At 45.3% G+C, this 17,485-nt stretch overlaps 1 protein-coding gene across 4 annotated transcripts in view; it reads left to right on the top strand.

The window, feature by feature from the left end:
• The window catches only part of COL2A1 (collagen type II alpha 1 chain), a 99,895-nt gene that overhangs the window by 17,583 nt on the left and 64,827 nt on the right, over positions 1 to 17,485 (top strand). For 3 of the 4 annotated variants that reach the window (XM_080994369.1, XM_080994367.1, XM_080994366.1), the window contains 8 exons: positions 3,064 to 3,108; positions 3,228 to 3,281; positions 9,669 to 9,722; positions 11,413 to 11,466; positions 13,260 to 13,313; positions 13,410 to 13,463; positions 15,162 to 15,206; positions 16,531 to 16,584. In XM_080994369.1, the coding sequence (XP_080850495.1) occupies positions 3,064 to 3,108; positions 3,228 to 3,281; positions 9,669 to 9,722; positions 11,413 to 11,466; positions 13,260 to 13,313; positions 13,410 to 13,463; positions 15,162 to 15,206; positions 16,531 to 16,584 (414 nt within the window). The remainder of the gene's footprint in view (positions 1 to 3,063; positions 3,109 to 3,227; positions 3,282 to 9,668; positions 9,723 to 11,412; positions 11,467 to 13,259; positions 13,314 to 13,409; positions 13,464 to 15,161; positions 15,207 to 16,530; positions 16,585 to 17,485) is intronic. The other variant, XM_080994368.1, reaches the window with a different exon arrangement.

Below are 17,485 nucleotides of genomic sequence, written 5' to 3'. Positions count from 1 at the left end.
GGCTGACTCAATCGCTGGCAGAATCCGTCAGTGGGCGTTTCTTAAACTTCTTCCAGCAAAGAAGCTCTTTGACGCCTAGTCTCCTCCTACTCTCTCTGCGCGAAAGCCTTCTGCGCAAGGAGGGCGTGGGCAACGGAGGACCCCTACTCTCCCCGCTGGTCCCAGGCAAAGAGTCATGGGACCGCCTCACCGCTTCCCCCATCTGCCCCCCTTCCCCACTGGTGCTACGCTGATTCTCTTCCCCAGAAGATGGGCTGCTTCTCCCAATCCCTGGACGCTCTCTGGAATCCCTCTGGCTTTTGCTCTCTCCCTCCAGCACTGATGGCAGTTCCCTGACAGTGGATCATCTATTGGTCCTGTAAACTTGGCAAATGCTACCCTCTGGAGCCAGTCTATCCTGGGGAGGGGGAATTGTCACGTTCAGTTGATCAGAGATTGGCCTAGTAAACTGAGATAGGTGTGAGCTTCAGGGACCTGCACACAGCCGTGTCACTCCTTCCTTCGCGCGAGTGATGAAACAAGAAGCTATAGATAAGCATAGCTTCAGGTCATGTCCGAGCCAGGACTACGGTTAATGACTTCCAAGCTAGCCAGGCTTCAGAAACCATCTTCGAATGATGGCTTTACATTTTGGCTTGTGTGAAAGCCGTTAACCCCAGTTTCCTCGTTCAGATGTAGTAGGAAGCTGTGGTTAACTGCAGCTTCCTGCCTTATGCCGGTGTCTGAGACTTATTCATAATATTGGCTTTTTAAGACAACATTTGATTGTTGGAATGTGACCAACTACTAATGGATATTATATTTATCTTAATTACTACATTTCTATCCCACTGTTCCTCTAAGGAGCTAAAGGTAGCATACATGCCTCTTCCTCTCCCCTCTATTTTAACCTCAGCCACAACCCTCAAGGTCACCTGTGATCTTTGTGGCCATGTGTGGATTTGAACCCGATCCTAGTCCAGCACACTTAACCGCCACACCTGCTTTCTGTTAAACCTGTGAGGGATATGTGCTGTAGGCTAGGCCGAGAGCCTCGTTTTACATTAGAAAATGCTTGACAGAAGATACATTTTGCAGAACAAAATAGAGAAATTACGAAAGACATCAGTGAGACCAGTCAGAGTTCAGCCATCTTGAGAACTAGGTATGATGTACACCTGGGCCATAATCCTTAGCACATTTTGGGGTTGAGTTGCATTGAAAGTGGTGGGACTTCCAATGAGTAAATGTTACAGGAACTCTTCCAAATGGCCCTAAATTTGTAGATCTGGTATGGTGCTGTGTGTGTTTGATTCCTCACCTCTGCTCCAGACATTCAGAGTGTTTTATAGCCCATATTACCTTCTCTGACTGAAGGCTACAGTAAAACAGACAAGCAGACACCCCATGTGCCATTTAGGCTCTCCCAAGGTACATTTGAAGCCACCTGAGGCCGCCACTTAGGTTTGGTCATACGAGCCCCATGTACAGTGCCTTGGGTTCAGTGATGGAAGGAAAGTGGGATATATAAATGTTAAGAAAAGTAAATAAAATGTTCCAAGGTAACACTGACACCGTGTGTATAGATCTATCGATAGATAGCTAAATAACATTTTATTATTACAGTGGTGCCTCGCAAGACGAAATTAATTCGTTCCACGAGTTTTGTCGTCTTGCGATTTTTTTCGTCTTGCGAAGCACGGTGTTGGGAAAGTTTTGGAAAAGCTTCAAAAATCACCAAAGTCTTTAAAAACCTCAAAAAAGGCTACCACACCGCGTTCTATGAGTTGCTCCTCGAAGTCAAGTCGCAACTGTATTAACGGTGTTAAGAAAAAGGAAACAAACTTGCAAGACGTTTCCGTCTTGCGAAGCAAGCCCATAGGGAAAATCGTCTTGCGAAGCAGCTCAAAAAAACAAAAAATCCTTTCGTCTAGCGAGCTTTTTGTCTTGCGAGGCATTCGTCTTGCGAGGTACCACTGTATTTGATTTTTAAAATTTATTTTAAAAAAATCTCTTCGGATACTTTCAGAAGGATGCTCAAGATGGTTTGCATAAAATAATACATTACAATAGGGAAGGGGAAACTTGTGACCCTCTGGGTTGTTGTTGGACTCCCACAGCCATCAGCACCAAACAGCATGGTCAATGGTCAGGGATGATGGGAGTTGTAGTCCAGCAACATCTGCAGGGCCACTTGTTCCTGATCCCTGCACTGCAATAATACTGGGACTGTTTCTGTCCCCTTAAAATAGCGTAGCTGAGTCACCAGCATAGCTGCATTTGGCCCAAAGGAGCTACAGCTTTTGCTTGCAGCACCTCAACCAGCGTAGTTTTATTGAAGCCCATAGAGTCCAATGCATTCCTGATGTTAAGCCAGAGTGATGCCATCAAATCTCATCGCCACCACCTTCCTTTGTACCCAGAGTTCCAGAAAACCAATTAATTTTATTGCCTAACTTACTTTATAAATGTTTGTTGACCTGCTATTCCAAGATTGTTCAAGCAAGCTGCTTTAACGGAAAGGCTGACTTCTAAAGAGAGAGAGAGAGAAAAGGTCTTCGGGCCTTTGCATCGCTTGCCAGAACTTCCCAAGCCATGTGCCAAAAGAGTTGAAACAGATGATTATGGACAGGGAAGTAATAGAGAGATTTGTTTTAAGGGGCTGGGTCACTGTTGCACTTGGACCGAGAGCTGAAGTATGCAAAGACAGACAGCAGCTACTGTTCTTCAAGATCCCACAAGACTTCCAGCAGGAAATTTCTACTCTCTAGCATTTCTTGGCAAGCAGTAAATGAAATTCGGGCTTAGTAAACATGGACAGTTTCCAAGGGAAAGCGAGTGTGTGTGTGTGTGTGTGTGTGTGTGTGTTTTCACTGCCGAATGACTTCTATAAATACAAATAGCCCTGGATGCTACAAAGAAAGAGAGGGAGAATTAAAGAAGCAGCAGCCATTGAAGAAGCCCTGCTCTGGTTCTTAATGCCTGTACAGCCAGGGCCTAGTGTATCTCTTGTGCTGGGGTTGTATCTTCCTTTCTTTTTGGGAGGGTAACGATTGCTTAATTTATTTATTTTTTCTATTATAGGGACCTATGGGACCACGAGGCCCTCCGGGACCTCCAGGATCTCCTGTAAGTATCAAAACCTTTCAACTCTTTTTTGGATGATCTCTCATGTTTGGAAGAAAAAAATGAGGCAGATGGAAGAATTTCCCAAGGGGACCACTATGTATCTGTGCTCTTCTTTTCAGGGCCCTCAAGGATTTCAAGGCAGCCCTGGTGAACCTGGTGAACCTGGTACTGGCGTGAGTATCTAGGAAGTGCGCATGTTTGTGGCACAATTCATGCTCTCGTGTTTTCCTCCTTTCCCTCTTGCCACGATGCACCTGCAAATCCCCTCTTTACTTCTGGGATCCTCAACGTCCTGAGAAAGCCTGTCTATAAAGTATCAATCAAAAGCTCTTAGCTTAGGGGTTCTCAAAAAGTAAGGGCACGAGCAAACTGAAAAGATTTATTGAGCTTTGCAGTTGAAGTCAGGTCTAACAGTTATCCCATGGAGAGACTTTGCACCTTTTCAGTTGTGCGGGAATGACTAAGGGTGGACATGATGGGGTTTTAGTGGATTGGAGAGGAACATAAAAAAAGATAAGAAGAGGCATGTTTGATGAGGTTAAAACCCCATCTAGTCCAACATCCTATTCTTGCAGTGGACAACCAGATACCTCTATAGCAGTTTTTCCCAACCTTGGGTGTCCAGCTGCTTTTGGACTACAGAACTGACCGAGCAGGGAGAAAAGGACAAGTGCTCAGCCATGGGCAGTTTAAATAGCCTGTGCCACGCCCCCGGACCATCCGGATTGGACGGCCTAGGGATGACGTGGCCGAGGATTAACCAATGGCACAGGGGCTATCCCGCCCTACAGGTGTGGGGAGGGCTTGCTCCCAGCCCACAATGTCATCTCCCCGGGAACGGGAAATGGCTTTCCCATCATCCCTGACTGCTGGTCTTGCTAGCTAGGAATGATGGGAGTCGTAGTCCAAAAACAGCTGGAGACCTAAGGTTGGGAAACATGACACTGTTCCCCACTTGTGATTCACAGAAACTGGTATGGAGAGGAATATTGCCTCTGATATTGAAGGTACTGCCTCTCTCATCACAGTCCATCATACCCACGGTGCCTCACTCTGAGGACAGACCAGAACAGATGTTCTGGAGAGCCCCACAGGGGTCCCACCAGCTGTGGGTGGGCAATAGGGAGATATCTGGTTTTCAACATCGCGATATATCACCAGCTAAACATCCCAATATACTGATATGTCACAGTGTCTGAAATAAGGATGGAACTATGTAGAGGCATTGGCTGGCTTCACAGTTTTCCCCACGTTGTGATTTGTACATAGCACACACACATCGTGATTCACGTTATATTGCCAGGTCAAAAATTATAAAACCAATATCACGATATGGACTTCAAACCAGTTTTGGACGATATATCTCCCAACCCTACTGGAAAGCTAGCCAGGTAGACATATGATGGCTGATTTGTGTATGATCTGGTTCCCTTCTGATCTGCCGCCTAAGGCATGTGGCTCAGCATGGCTAATGACCCTGGTGCCAGCCTGTTGCTGTTTTTTAATCAATGTTCTCATTGGAAATGTATTCTAATTTAAAGAATATTATTGTTGTTATTATCATCATCACTTGCTAAATTTTCATACCGACCTTCATCCGAGAATCACAGGGCAGTTTGCAATGTAAAAACACAAAAATGCATACCATAGTAACAAACAAAGACAATAGCTCCTACCTGAATATATCCACCAGGTGAGAGGCTTTGATTGACTGCAGCAAATGTACTTGAACCCTAGGACTTGGCCCACCACTGTTAACCATATGGTGTGCTCAGCTGGCAGCGACCAGTGGACTTGGGTGTCCAGCATTGTGAAGACTGCAGAGTGGGTTTCCTGTTTTAGTAGTTTCCAGGCTCAGGTGTAGAAAGGGGTGGAAATTGTTCATGAGCATTCTTCCCACGGATCCAGCAGATTAAAAAGTCATTGATGTAGCTTAGGCAGCAAAGAGCAGCTTAAAAGGTTCCAAGGTGGCCTACGAACTTGTTGGCATAAGGGAACAGACATAGCAGTTATTCTGTATCATTGTGGATTGTGACCCTCCGTCTATCTCTGAGTGGGATGTTGGTCCACAGGGCTAATGCATCTATAGTTGCTAGGATATTGTTTTCTGGGAGAGCATCAATCGATAGTGGTTTCCGTAGGAAGTCTGTGGTGTCCTACAATTAACCCAGGGTTCTAATGTACTTCTACATTGCGTATGAGAACAATGTCGTGGTGGGAGACAGCCTGATTTGCAGGAACAAGAAGTGATCCTTGACATGTGTCTGCTACTGAATATGTTAGCTGTGTATAAGAATGGGGAAGAAGTTCACCTCCATTTGCATTTAAAAGCAAATCTGTATTGTGCTATCTCCCTATTAAGAGACGTAGGTGGCGCTGTGGTCTAAACCACAGAGGCTAGGGATTGCCGATCAGAAGGTTGGAGGTTCGAATCTCTGCGATGGGGTGAGCTCCCATTGTTCGGTCCCAGCTCCTGCCCACCTAGCAGTTCGAAAACACATCAAGTGCAAGTAGATAAATAGGTACCGCTCCGGCGGGAAGGTAAACGGCGTTTCCGTGCACTGCTCTGGTTCACCAGAAGCGGCTTAGTCATGCTGGCCACGTGACCTGGAAGCTGTCTGCGGACAAACGCCGGCTCCCTTGGCCTATAGGGCAAGATGAGCGCCGCAACCCCAGAGTCGTCTGCGACTGGACCTAACGGTCGGGGGTACCTTTACCTTTATCTCCCTGTTACACTCAATATTCCTGGTTGCCACTCCTGGGGGTGGAGAAGTGTAGGGAGAATACATGGGTGAGTCTCAGTAGCGATGGTACGATGTGCTGCCTACTGTGGTGGAGATGGGTGGGGGTGAGGCACTGGTGAGGTCAGCGCAGTGCAAATGCGCTGGCAGGAGCGCTGGATTGCCTTTACCAGCACATTTGCACCACACCGACCTCACAGTTGCCCCAGCCCTCTCCATCTCAGCATGCAGTAATTGCACAATCAGAGGGAGGTCAGGGATGCAGAGCAGCCTCACTGTGCCATCCACTATCTGACTTTTGTCACAGCGATGGAACTTGACGTGACGCTGCCGCTTCGATCAGCAGCTCTGTGTTGAGCATCACATCTAGTCAGGGCCGGCCCTATCATTAGGCAGTGTGGGGCAGATGTGGGGTGTTGCAAAACAGCAGCAAGTTGTTACATAATGGTGCTATTATTGCATTTTTACTATCAAGGAAGGGGAAGAGGCACTTGTGGGATTTTCTGCCCTAGATTTCTTCCCCACACCTTGATAAAGAACATTTCTTTATTGCTGGGAATCTATTACATACTGTCCAGAGCAGGTGCTACCACCATCTGTTTGCCAACTGGGATTCTCCAGTACTGTACCATGCAAAGTGTGAAGCAGCTCTCTCTGACGCTGAAGATGTGCTATGTGACATTTTGCCTATGTATTGGATAACTTACAGGTCACTTTGTATAGATCGGGCATGGCCAAACTTGGCCCTCTAGGTGTTTTGGGATTACTATTCTCCATCATCCCTGACCACTGGTCCTGCTAGCTAGGGATGATGGGAGTTGTAGTCCCAAAACATCTGGAGGGCCAAGTTTGGCCATGCCTGGTATAGATATAGATATATTCTCTGGTGTGACCTTTTTATCTGATGAGGTCCTGTCTGAGTGCACTAGCAGTTCAGAAAGGAAACTGGCAAGGTAACAAATAGATAGGCCTTCTTTGTGGTGGCACCTTGTCTGGACAGTATGTTAGGTAGGAAGGTTTATGAACCCTGATCCGTCATGAGTATGCCCTCATGTCCTGCCTGTGGGATTCCCAGAGGCATCTGGTTGGCCGCAGTAGAAACAGGATGATGAACTACTAGGTAGGCTTTTGGCCTTTGTGGTTTTAGAAAGATGGATAAAGTTTTTAAAAACTTTATTTCAGATTGCTTTTGGTGGCAACCATCTGATTTGCTTGTTCTTAAGTTTGTGTTTATTCTTAGCTGTTTGTGGCTTTTTCATACCTTGTTGTTTAAAAAATTTGGGACTTTTTTGGTGGGATGACTGTTTTAATGAATTTTTATCAAATACCACCTTGAGCGGCAGCTGTCTGTCTGTGTGTATGTGTGGTGTCATCAAGCTTCAGTAGGAACAGACAGTGACACATAGTAGTGGAATCTAACTGTGTATTTTACTATAAAACATAATTAAGGCCTTGAGCCTCCAAAAATGGTCAGTTTTCTTATCATTAATGCCAAAAAACAACTACTCCAATTATTAACTCTCCCCTCACCTAGTACTTTTGAATAGGCATTACTACATTACTGATGATCTGGATTTTTCTTTTCAAAAATAAAATAAAGCTACTGTTTACTTTTTCTGAACGCTTTTAAGCCACTTTGGGTACATCTTAATGGAGAGAGTTGGATATAAGTGAGATTAACATATCTTCAAAGTGGCTTTATAAACTTCATTTGAGGAAAAAGCAAGCAATAAAATGACACACTAAAGAACAAAACCTAGCACCAGGAATGGCAGTTTAAAGCAATAGCAAAATCAGCTGTGAAGTAGGGCACAATTTAAAGACCTTTAAAGATGTCTTCTTGAAACAGCATCATTTTCAGCCTTTGATTAAAAAATGGGGATGAAGGCATGTCCTCCTGTGGGAGACCATTCCACAATCTGGTACCATACCTGAAATAGCAAGGTATTTCTTTCTTTATTAATTTTGTATCCTGCCCTTGCTCCCAAAGGAGTCCAGACTGACCAATGATTCTATCTGGTGGGATAGGGTAGAATAGTAAAATAGTAAAATGTTTATATTGGGCTGATTTCTGCTGGTGGCTAGAACTATGATTTCAGAGTTTTTGGAGGCTCATGGAAAAAAGAGCGCAGCAATGAGCCCTCTTTAACCAGTGTGTTGTGTGTGTGAGACTCAGGAGCTGCCGAAGTTGACTTTTGCCAATTTTTAAAAAGCATATTCTAACTGTCTGGGGTGTAATTAAAATACAGCTTAACTGTACTTCATATCAGTGCTTCTCAGGAACATTATCTGCGCATCCTGCATTAGTACAGCACAATGCCAGGGGCCTTGTTGCATGTTCTGTTAAATCACTGTTGAGTGCTTTATGCATTAAGTTGTAAGGAGTTGCCGTGAGCCTTAATCTCTCACACACTCCACCTTTTTTCAGGGCAGACACCAATTTCAAGCTCCCCTGCTACCCTAGAATCCCATAACCTGATGCACAGCAGCCACTGTGCTGCAGTACAGATCCCCGTGCCACCCTAAAGATCTACGTGGTTCCCTGTGTGGTTACCCCGGCCCAGCCCGGCCCGGTACAGACTGCTTCCCCACCCTGGCCCTGGCTACCTACACTACTGCAGCCTTCCCTCTGGTCCTCCCATGTTGCTGGGAGGAGGAGTCTGGTAGGGTTTAGTTTTCTGATTCCTACAAAGCCTGGCTTGTCTTGAAACATACCAGGTTTGTTTTCAGCCGCAGTCCCTGGCTTGTATGCAACAATTCAGGTCTTGTGGGAACTGAAATGACCTGTATGGGAGGAGGAGAAGGGGCAGTCGTGAGCCCAAGGCTCACGGCACATCCGTCTTGCTTGTGCAAATAACACTAAACCATGGTTTAGTGTTATTTGCACAAGCACTGCCTTTTGCCAGTCATGAAATTGAGATTAGTTCCCTAACAGGGATGCACTGCATGTGTGCGAAGGGGGAAAAAACCCCAACGCTTTTGTCATTCTAATTGTGAATGCAGTATGATAACTAGAAACCCTAGTTAAGAGTGGGGGTGAAGCAAAAGGCATATGGTGCCTTCTTTTAGAAGCTTCCTCAAGTTTCTGACCTGTGCTGTTGGCCACTGGAACTGACCATCAGCTTTGCCATGGGTTGGCAAATGACACGCATTGGATCCTTTGCTCTGCCTGCTGAGGAATATAATGAATGGAAGAGAATGAATATATGAATGAAAAGTGAGGGAGATGAATGAAGTGTTCTGCCTGCCTCCTGAACTTTTCCCCCAAGGGAATGTGGCCCTTGAACCCCCCAAAAGGGTGTCCCATTCCTGAGCTTTGCAGTCTGGTGTATTAGCAGCCACATGTCATGGAAATCTCTCTTTTTTTAAAATACATTTTTATTAGTTTTTAACATATTAATTATCATTCATACAACAAAACTTCTCATCTTATACAATAATTTTTGGACTTCCGTCAACACCTCTGATGATTTTCCGTTCTTATCGCTTATTATGCATTTCTTAATTTCATATTACCTTTAATTATCTTTAACTAACAATTCTCCTGATTGTCTTTTTTGCAATATTTCAAATAATTCACCTTACAAAACTTCTTGCAAACCTACTAGCGTAACCTGTTCATCATAATTACTTTTCAAATAATCCGTGAATTGGGGAGTCCACAGTTACAGAAAGGATGGATCCCTACGTATACTGTCAACATATTCACCTTGTTAAGACTCCCTAGCCACTAACGGGTGTCAGCAGGTGGCGTAGAATATACAAGAGGCTGTATCTCAGACTTCTAATATATTTTGTTTTCCCTCCCCCTCTCTCTAGGGTCCAATGGGTCCCCGTGGGCCACCTGGGCCACCCGGAAAACCTGGCGATGATGTGAGTATCCTATCTCTTGACATCTGCCCATCATGATGAGCAGCTTAGCACATACATAGCAGAACTGAGGAGTTTGCTGCAAAAGTTAATGCTAAAGTGAAATACAAAACAGTTGACGTTTTAAGGCACAGAGTGTTTATGTCTCATCCTCTAACACACACACACACACACACACACACACACACACAATCAATCAGGCTAATGTGGAAGTCATTCTCAGAATGTGGGTCCTAATATACAGCCAAAATAGCACATTCTGCACACAAGAGGAAAGGTATCAAGTAGGAAAACTCAAGGTTTGCAAAAGTATTTTTAAAAACCTGAGGAAAAGAAACACTACAGATTTAAAATGGTTTAACAGTCATTGCTTCATAGTTGGGAATTCTGGGAGCTGTAGTTCTGTGATACGGGGCTTGTAATTTCTTACAGACTTCTCAGCATTCTCTTCAGACTACAGTTCCAAGGATTCTTTGAAGGGCTTGTTAAACTGGTATAAAATGGGCATGCCCTTTGTAACAGGATTGGGGGCTTTTTACTGTAATGAGAAGGTCATATTTTGTTGCCTGAGTTACTGAAGGAGATTTGACCAGGGTAAATATGAATCTAGAAGGGCAGCTTTGGGCGGGGGGGATATATGTCAAGGGAGATATAAAACAAAAGAACTGAAACTACTTGTGCTGTTTTCTTGTGGGTTTTGTTGGGTAGCTGCTGCTAAGTAGGGAGTTTTTTACTTATATCATTTATTTGAACCAACTATTTTTAATGGACGCGGGTGGCGCTGTGGGTTAAACCACAGAGCCTAGGAATTGCAGATCAGAAGGTCAGTGGTTCAAATCCCCACGACGGGGTGAGCTCCTGTTGCTCAGTCCCTGCTCCTGCCAACCTAGCAGTTCGAAAGCACGTCAAAGTGCAAGTAGATAAATAGGTACCGCTCCGGCGGGAAGGTAACCGGCGTTTCCGTGCGCTGCTCTGGTTCGCCAGCAGCGGCTTAGTCATGCTGGCTGTATGCCGGCTCCCTCGGCCAATAAAGCGAGATGAGTGCCACAACCCAAGAGTCGGTCGCAACTGGACCTAATGGTCAGGGGTCCCTTTACCTTTACCTATTTTTAATGCAGATTTCTAATCTGCTATTATGTCAGGGGCAGAGAACCTTTTTTGCCCTCAAGAGGCTGCTGAACTACATCTCCCATCAGCCCCCGCAAGCATGGCCGATAGTCAAGGCTGATGGGAGCTGAAGGGCCAAAAGTTCCCTGCTCAGCCTGGTGTCCCAAGATGTTCTTGGACTGCATCTCTCATCATAACAACCATTCCGTTCCGGAAGTCCGTTTGACTTGCAAAATGTTTGGAAAGCAAGGCGCGGCTTCCGATTGGCTGCAGGAGGTTCCTCCAGCCAATCGGAAGCCGCATTAGACGTTTGGGTTCCAAAGAACGTTCGCAAACCGGAACACTCACTTCTGGGTTTGCGGCGTTTGGGAGCCAAAACATTCAAGTCGTAAGGCATTTGGGATCCAAGGTACAACTGTAGTTTTTGTTGGAGACAGAACAGCAAACTAGGAAGTACCATGGAGTTAACACAGCAGCTTTAAGTTATTCAATTTTGATGTCTTCTTCTGACCTTGACTTTTGTATAAATGTCATCCTTTTCTTAAAGGGTATGTTTTAACCACTTGATCACTTTTGTCTCTTTCAGGGTGAATCTGGCAAACCTGGCAAATCGGGAGAGCGTGGGTCACCTGGCCCTCAGGTATGGCTTTGTCCAGCATATCTCAGATATCTGTGCACATACAACCGGATAAAGAAATGCAGCAGAATGCACTTTTATTCTGAGAGTACATTTAGTTGACATAAACAGTCACAGTTTTGGAGGAAATATTCTGTGGTTTTGGATGAAGGGATCTCCTTACTCTTCCTGACGATGAGCTTAGAATTTCAGGATTCTCCTCCGCCTTGATTAAAAATAAAAATAGTATGATGGATTTCTGGCTTAGGCTACTGGATAAATGTGGGAGTCTCTGCTGAATTTGACTTTGAAACCACCCTGGCTCTCAGGTTGTTTAGAGAGCCAGAGAATAACTCACTCCTGTAGCTCCTTGCCACATGCTGGTGACCAAGACTTTTATTGCATTTAGAAACGGATTGCAAACAAAATTATCAGTGTTGAGCAACATTAAGACCCACAAGACCAAATTCTGTATCTCATTAAAAACTAAATTCTCCAATCTGTCTACGTTATTCAAATTAAATAAATCAATGTTTATTTTACGTTTTTATGAATTTTATTCTGCTTCTGCTAGCCATTGAAACTCTGCTCCCTGATCCCTAGAAAATTCTCCCCTGCCATCATTGCCTGAGCACTTTGAAGCCCAACTCTGAAGCCATAAGAAACATGTTTTAAAAGAAACATTGGTCTGCATACGGTTATTTTGCTCTGCATACAGAGACTTGCGTAAAGGGTTAATCACCCCACTGTTATTATCTCACTTGGGGTATTAAGTACCGTATTTTTCGCTCTATAAGACACACCAGACCACAAGACGCACCTAGTTTTTGGAGGAGGAAAATAAGAAAAAAATATTCTGAATCTCAGAAGCCAGAACAGCAAGAGGGATCGCTGCGCAGTGAAAGCAGCAATCCCTCTTGCTGTTCTGGCTTCTGTGATAGCTGCGCAGCCTGCATTCGCTCCATAAGACACACACACACACATTTCCCCTTACTTTTTAGAAGGGGAAAATGAGTCTTATAGAGCAAAAAAGAGGGTAACTTTTCTCTTGGAGGAACAAGATAAGCTGGTGACAGCAAAGGCTGCAATTTTTTTTAGCTACTACCATTAAAATAAGGCCCACAGTTTTGTTCTCTGAGGTTTAAATTGTATACTTTTTAACATTTTTGTTTTGTTTGGCAATTTTATCTGATCTGTTCTACACCATATATATTTGGACTTTTGTATACAAATTGCAACAGCAAATATCTATATATCTTCGAAGCCTATGTTTGCAGCCGTAGGAAGCTTGGTTTAAAACAAAATTCTAAATTCTGTGACTAGTGTGGAATTGCACAAACCTATCTGCAGATGGTATTAATTTGAGACTGGGCTGTGTATGGAGAAAAGGTTAGGGCATGCTTGAAACTTGGCAGTCAGTACAGGTGTCATGAATTGGCATTATGATGTCAGCAATTTTGCTTGCCTTCCCATTTAAGAGGGTCACTGAATCAAAGCCTGCTGAAAAGTGGGAGTAACTGATGGGGAACAGAGAGCTTTACATTCTGAGTATAGATAGAGATGGAATAAAGGGCTAAAGAAGCCACAGCTTAACATGAACTAGTTGGTTTTGCTTCCTGTTTCCATACTCTATTGCAGACTTATCAATGTATGCCTTTTGGATAGGTCTTCCTTCAATGTAAATGGCTGATAGGCCAGAAACTTGGCCCTTTAGCTTCTGCAGTGAGCTGTTCAGTATTCCAGCTTTTGTGCAGTTATCAGCATCTGTTTGAGAAACTTTATTTATTTACCTGAACTGATCTCTCGTTGACTCCTAGGGTGCTCGAGGTTTCCCTGGGACCCCAGGTCTTCCCGGCGTAAAAGGTCACAGAGTAAGTATGCAAGCATTAAATAGGCTGGATTTTTAGTAAAAGTCTCTGCCAAGGATATGCAATGAAACTTCTTCATGATTTCCTCTCTCTTTCTAGGGTTATCCTGGATTAGATGGTTCCAAGGGAGAAGCTGGCGCTGCAGGTGCTAAGGTAAGGGACATTAGATTTTAGTAGCCATGGGCACCTATGGCTTTCCCATGCCTTCCACCCCAACCAATGAATACCGTTTTAGTTCTTCTAAATATTGTCAAGGTCCCTTTGCAACCTCAAGTAACTTCCAGTCAACGCCACCTTACCAAGTTTCACACTGTAGGCACTTCCAGGCTATCACTATTTTCAGGTGGGATTCAATCACATCTTTGCAAATTCAAGGTGTGCAGTTTAAGCTGACTGAGAGCTTATATTCCTTTAAAACAGAAGTCCTGCACATCAAAACCAATGTAAATTTGCTTGCCAGGGTGAAATGAACAGTTCTTAAGTGAATTTACAGTGTACAGTTTTAAAATTTCCCTGTAGACTTTTCAAAGTAAATTACACTGTATTCCCCCCCCCAAAAAAAAGAAATCATGACAGATAGACCAATTGATCTAGATGTGTCAGGAAAAGAAAACGCTTTGTGTTAAAAATCTGTTCTCCAGGGATAAAACGGTGCAATCCAAAGAGAGCAGGATTTTCAAAGCAGGGAGCTGTTTTGGTTTTCAGCAGCACCCAAGAAAGCGGATGCTGAAAATGACCATGTTCTCTTAGCACCCAAGTGCATAATTAGCAGATTGCTGTTTTCCTGTAGTAATTAAGCACGCAGTATTTAAGAGCAATGAACAGCCGTAGTCTATCACTACCCTTGTCTCCGCCAACTGGTATCTCTTTTGCTAACTGCTGTTGTGGCATCATGGATGCCCACTGCACATGATATCTCTAAGCTTCCTAGTCTACCTGGAAGCCCCCTGCGCCCCCCCCCCCCATGTCTAGGAGCCTAAGACAAGAAGGAGTGGGAGAAGCTATATGAGGATTCCTAACTGTAACTTAGGACCTTTCCACTTTTTATAGTAGATGCTCATTTCATTGCATGGCATCTAGAGGTCTTCCCTTTCTGCAGCCAGCAAATATCACAAGAACTTGGAGGACTTTGCACTCGGCTTTGTATGGGCGCTGAAACTGAGTAGGCTCCTTACAGTTGTGCAGCCTCCTCTTTGGCAGCAATAGTTCATCCCACTCTATTCCACCTCTGCCTTTCTGCCATAAATGGGGTTGCCAGTTGAGATGCATCTGCAGGAAACTGTTTGCCATTGATACAGTTGTACAGTGGTACCTTGGTTCTCGAACCGCTTAGTTGCTGAACAAATCGGCTCCCGAACGCCGCAAACCCGGAAGTGAGTGTTCCAGTTTGTGAACATTTTTCGGAAGCCGAACATCCAACGCGGCTCCTGTGGCTTCCGCTTGGGTGCAGGAAGCTCCTGCGGCCGATCGGAAGCTGTGCCTTGGTTTTCGAAAAGTTTTGAGAGTCCAGAATGTATTAAGTTTGAGAACCAAGGTACCACTGTATGTGCTAGTGGAGTGCCCTCTAGTGTTTAACGAAGTGGAATGGCAATGAGAATTGTTTCCACAGCATCCAGGGCACTTCCAGACCATCACTGTTTTCAAACGCAGACCAGCAAATTCAGGTTGCCAACAAACCACGACGAATGCTCATTAAATAACCTGTGTTGTCATCACAAACAAATCAGAATAAAGAGGTCATTTGGAAGCTCCTTCAGAGTCTCATCTCCCACCCCTGATCCACACAGGTGTGGAGTTTGGTAGCAAAGACAAGTTTTGCTTCCATAATTACCATGGTCTCTCTTACTCTAGGGTGAAGCTGGTGCTGCTGGAGAAGCTGGGTCACCTGGTCCGATGGTGAGTATCCACTGCTCAACTTATTTTTAATCAGTAATAACAGCACTCTTAGCCCTGCAGGGTGGGCATTGCCTATTTGTATTTGAATTATTATTATTATTATTATTATTATTATTATTATTATTATTTATACCCCGCTCACCTGGCTGGGTTTCCCCAGCCACTCTGGGTGGCTCCCAACAGAATATTATTAATAATAAAGCGACAACATCAAACATTAAAAACTTCCCTAAACAGGGCTGCCTTTAGATGTCTTCTAAAAGTCAGATAGTTGTTTATTTCCTTGACATCTGATGGGAGGGCGTTCCACAGGGCAGGCGCCACTACCAAGAAGGCCCTCTGCCTGATTCCCTGTAACTTGGCTTCTCGCAGTGAGGGAACCACCAGAAGGCCCTTGGGGCTGGACCTTGGGGCTGAATGAAGGGGGTGGAGAAGCTTCTTCAGGTATACTGGGCCGAAGCCGTTTAGGGCTTTAAAGGTCAGCACCAACACTTTGAATTGTGCTTGGAAATAGTCCTGAGAGTTTGTGCAACTTAAATGTACATATTCAAGACCTCCCTGGAATTCGCGGTGAATTGTGCCAGCTTCACATGTGACTCCACACTCATTCGGCGGGAAGGTAAATGGCGTTTCCTTGCGCTGCTCTGGTTTCGCCAGAAGTGGCTTAGTCATGCTGGCCACATGACCCGGAAAAACTGTCTGTGGACAAACGCCGGCTCCCTCAGCCTATAGAGCGAGATGAGCACGCAACCACAGAATCATTCGCAACTGGACTTAACTGTCAGGGGTCCTTTACCTTTACCTTTTACCACTAGACCCTACTGCAACCCTTTTAACTGTTACACCACACTGTCGTGCTGATGAGCATTTCACTAGCCATAATGTTGAAAAGTAGGTGTGGGTTAAACCACAGAGCCTAGGACTTGCCGATCAGAAGGTTGGCGGTTCGAATCCCCTCAATGGGGTGAGCTCCCATTGCTCGGTCCTTACTCCTGCCAACCTAGCAGTTCAGAAGCACATCAAAGTGCAAGTAGATAAATAGGTACCGCTCCAGCGGGAAGGTAAACAGCGTTTCCGTGCGCTGCTCTGGTTCACCAGAAGCGGCTTAGTCATGCTGGCCACATGACCCAGAAGCTGTACGCCAGCTCCCTGGGCCAATAAAGCGAGATGAGCACCACAACCCCAGAGTCGGGCACGACTGGACCTAATGGTCAGGGGTCCCTTTACCTTTACCTTAGGTTCCTTCGCACTCAGAAGTCTGCACTCTGGAAAATTAGGATGTGATGATGATGCCCTTCTCACATTTGTTATTGTTATTTCCCAGGGTCCCCGGGGTCTTCCAGGCGAGAGAGGACGTCCTGGCCCATCTGGTGCTGCGGTGAGTATCAGCATTAACTTGAACGCTGCAAGTCCTGTATCTTGGAAATGTTGCTAGTGCAGGAAAAATGTACACACCCGTGACTTCAGTGGAAAACCTCCTGCCCCTTGCGACCCCCCCCACCCCATTTGTCATGGCCTACCACGTTTCCGTAAAAGTAATGATGGCATGAGATTTCTTTGCCCTTTTCTGTATACTTGCTGTGGCTTTTGGTTGTTGAACATCTGGAGGCAGAGGTAGCTGGTGCCTATTGGGCCTGGTAGGGCAGAAGGCAAGGAGGCCAACAGTAGGAGGCGCTATAGCCAGCGGCAGGCAGAGTCAGTTAGCTGTAGTTTCCTCCCCATCCACCTCCCTGCTGAGTTCTGCTACAGCAACTCTGACGACTAAGGAGGAGGAAACAGAAAGCCAGCGCCAAGGTTGGTGGGGCAGTGCCCCATTTGCCCTAATGGACTAGTCTCCAATGCCTGGAGGGCATGAGTTGGCAAAGGCTGTTTAAGTTGCTGTGCCCTAAGATGCATGGTAATGGTCTTTTGCCCGCCAGCCAGCTGATTTTTACTGCAGTGGGCATCTCACGAAAGATGGCAGTGGGCATCTCCCTAAAGGACATGGCATGCTTTATTATGTTGACCGTGGAGGAGAGAAGCAGAAAGCAGCCTCTGATTAGTAGCACCGAATGGGGCTAATGTCTAGTTTGAATCCAGCTTGCTGCGGGGGGGGGGGGGGGACCCAACTTTTGTTTTGTTAAGTGCAGAATTTCTTCTACACAAATGGCTGTGAACATGCTGGTGGGGATCTAGCATGGGAATTCGGGGGCTTTAACCCTTTGCCCCCTGCTGGGGTCCCAATCCGGAATGTCCCCATCCACATAGCTGCTGTTTGCTTTGCAGAGAAACTTGCATTT

Source organism: Podarcis pityusensis, assembly GCF_964106645.2.
Source record: "Podarcis pityusensis genome assembly, chromosome: 2".
In the NCBI taxonomy this organism is placed as follows: Eukaryota; Metazoa; Chordata; class Lepidosauria; order Squamata; family Lacertidae; genus Podarcis; species Podarcis pityusensis.
This window is presented reverse-complemented; position numbering and strand designations above follow the sequence as displayed.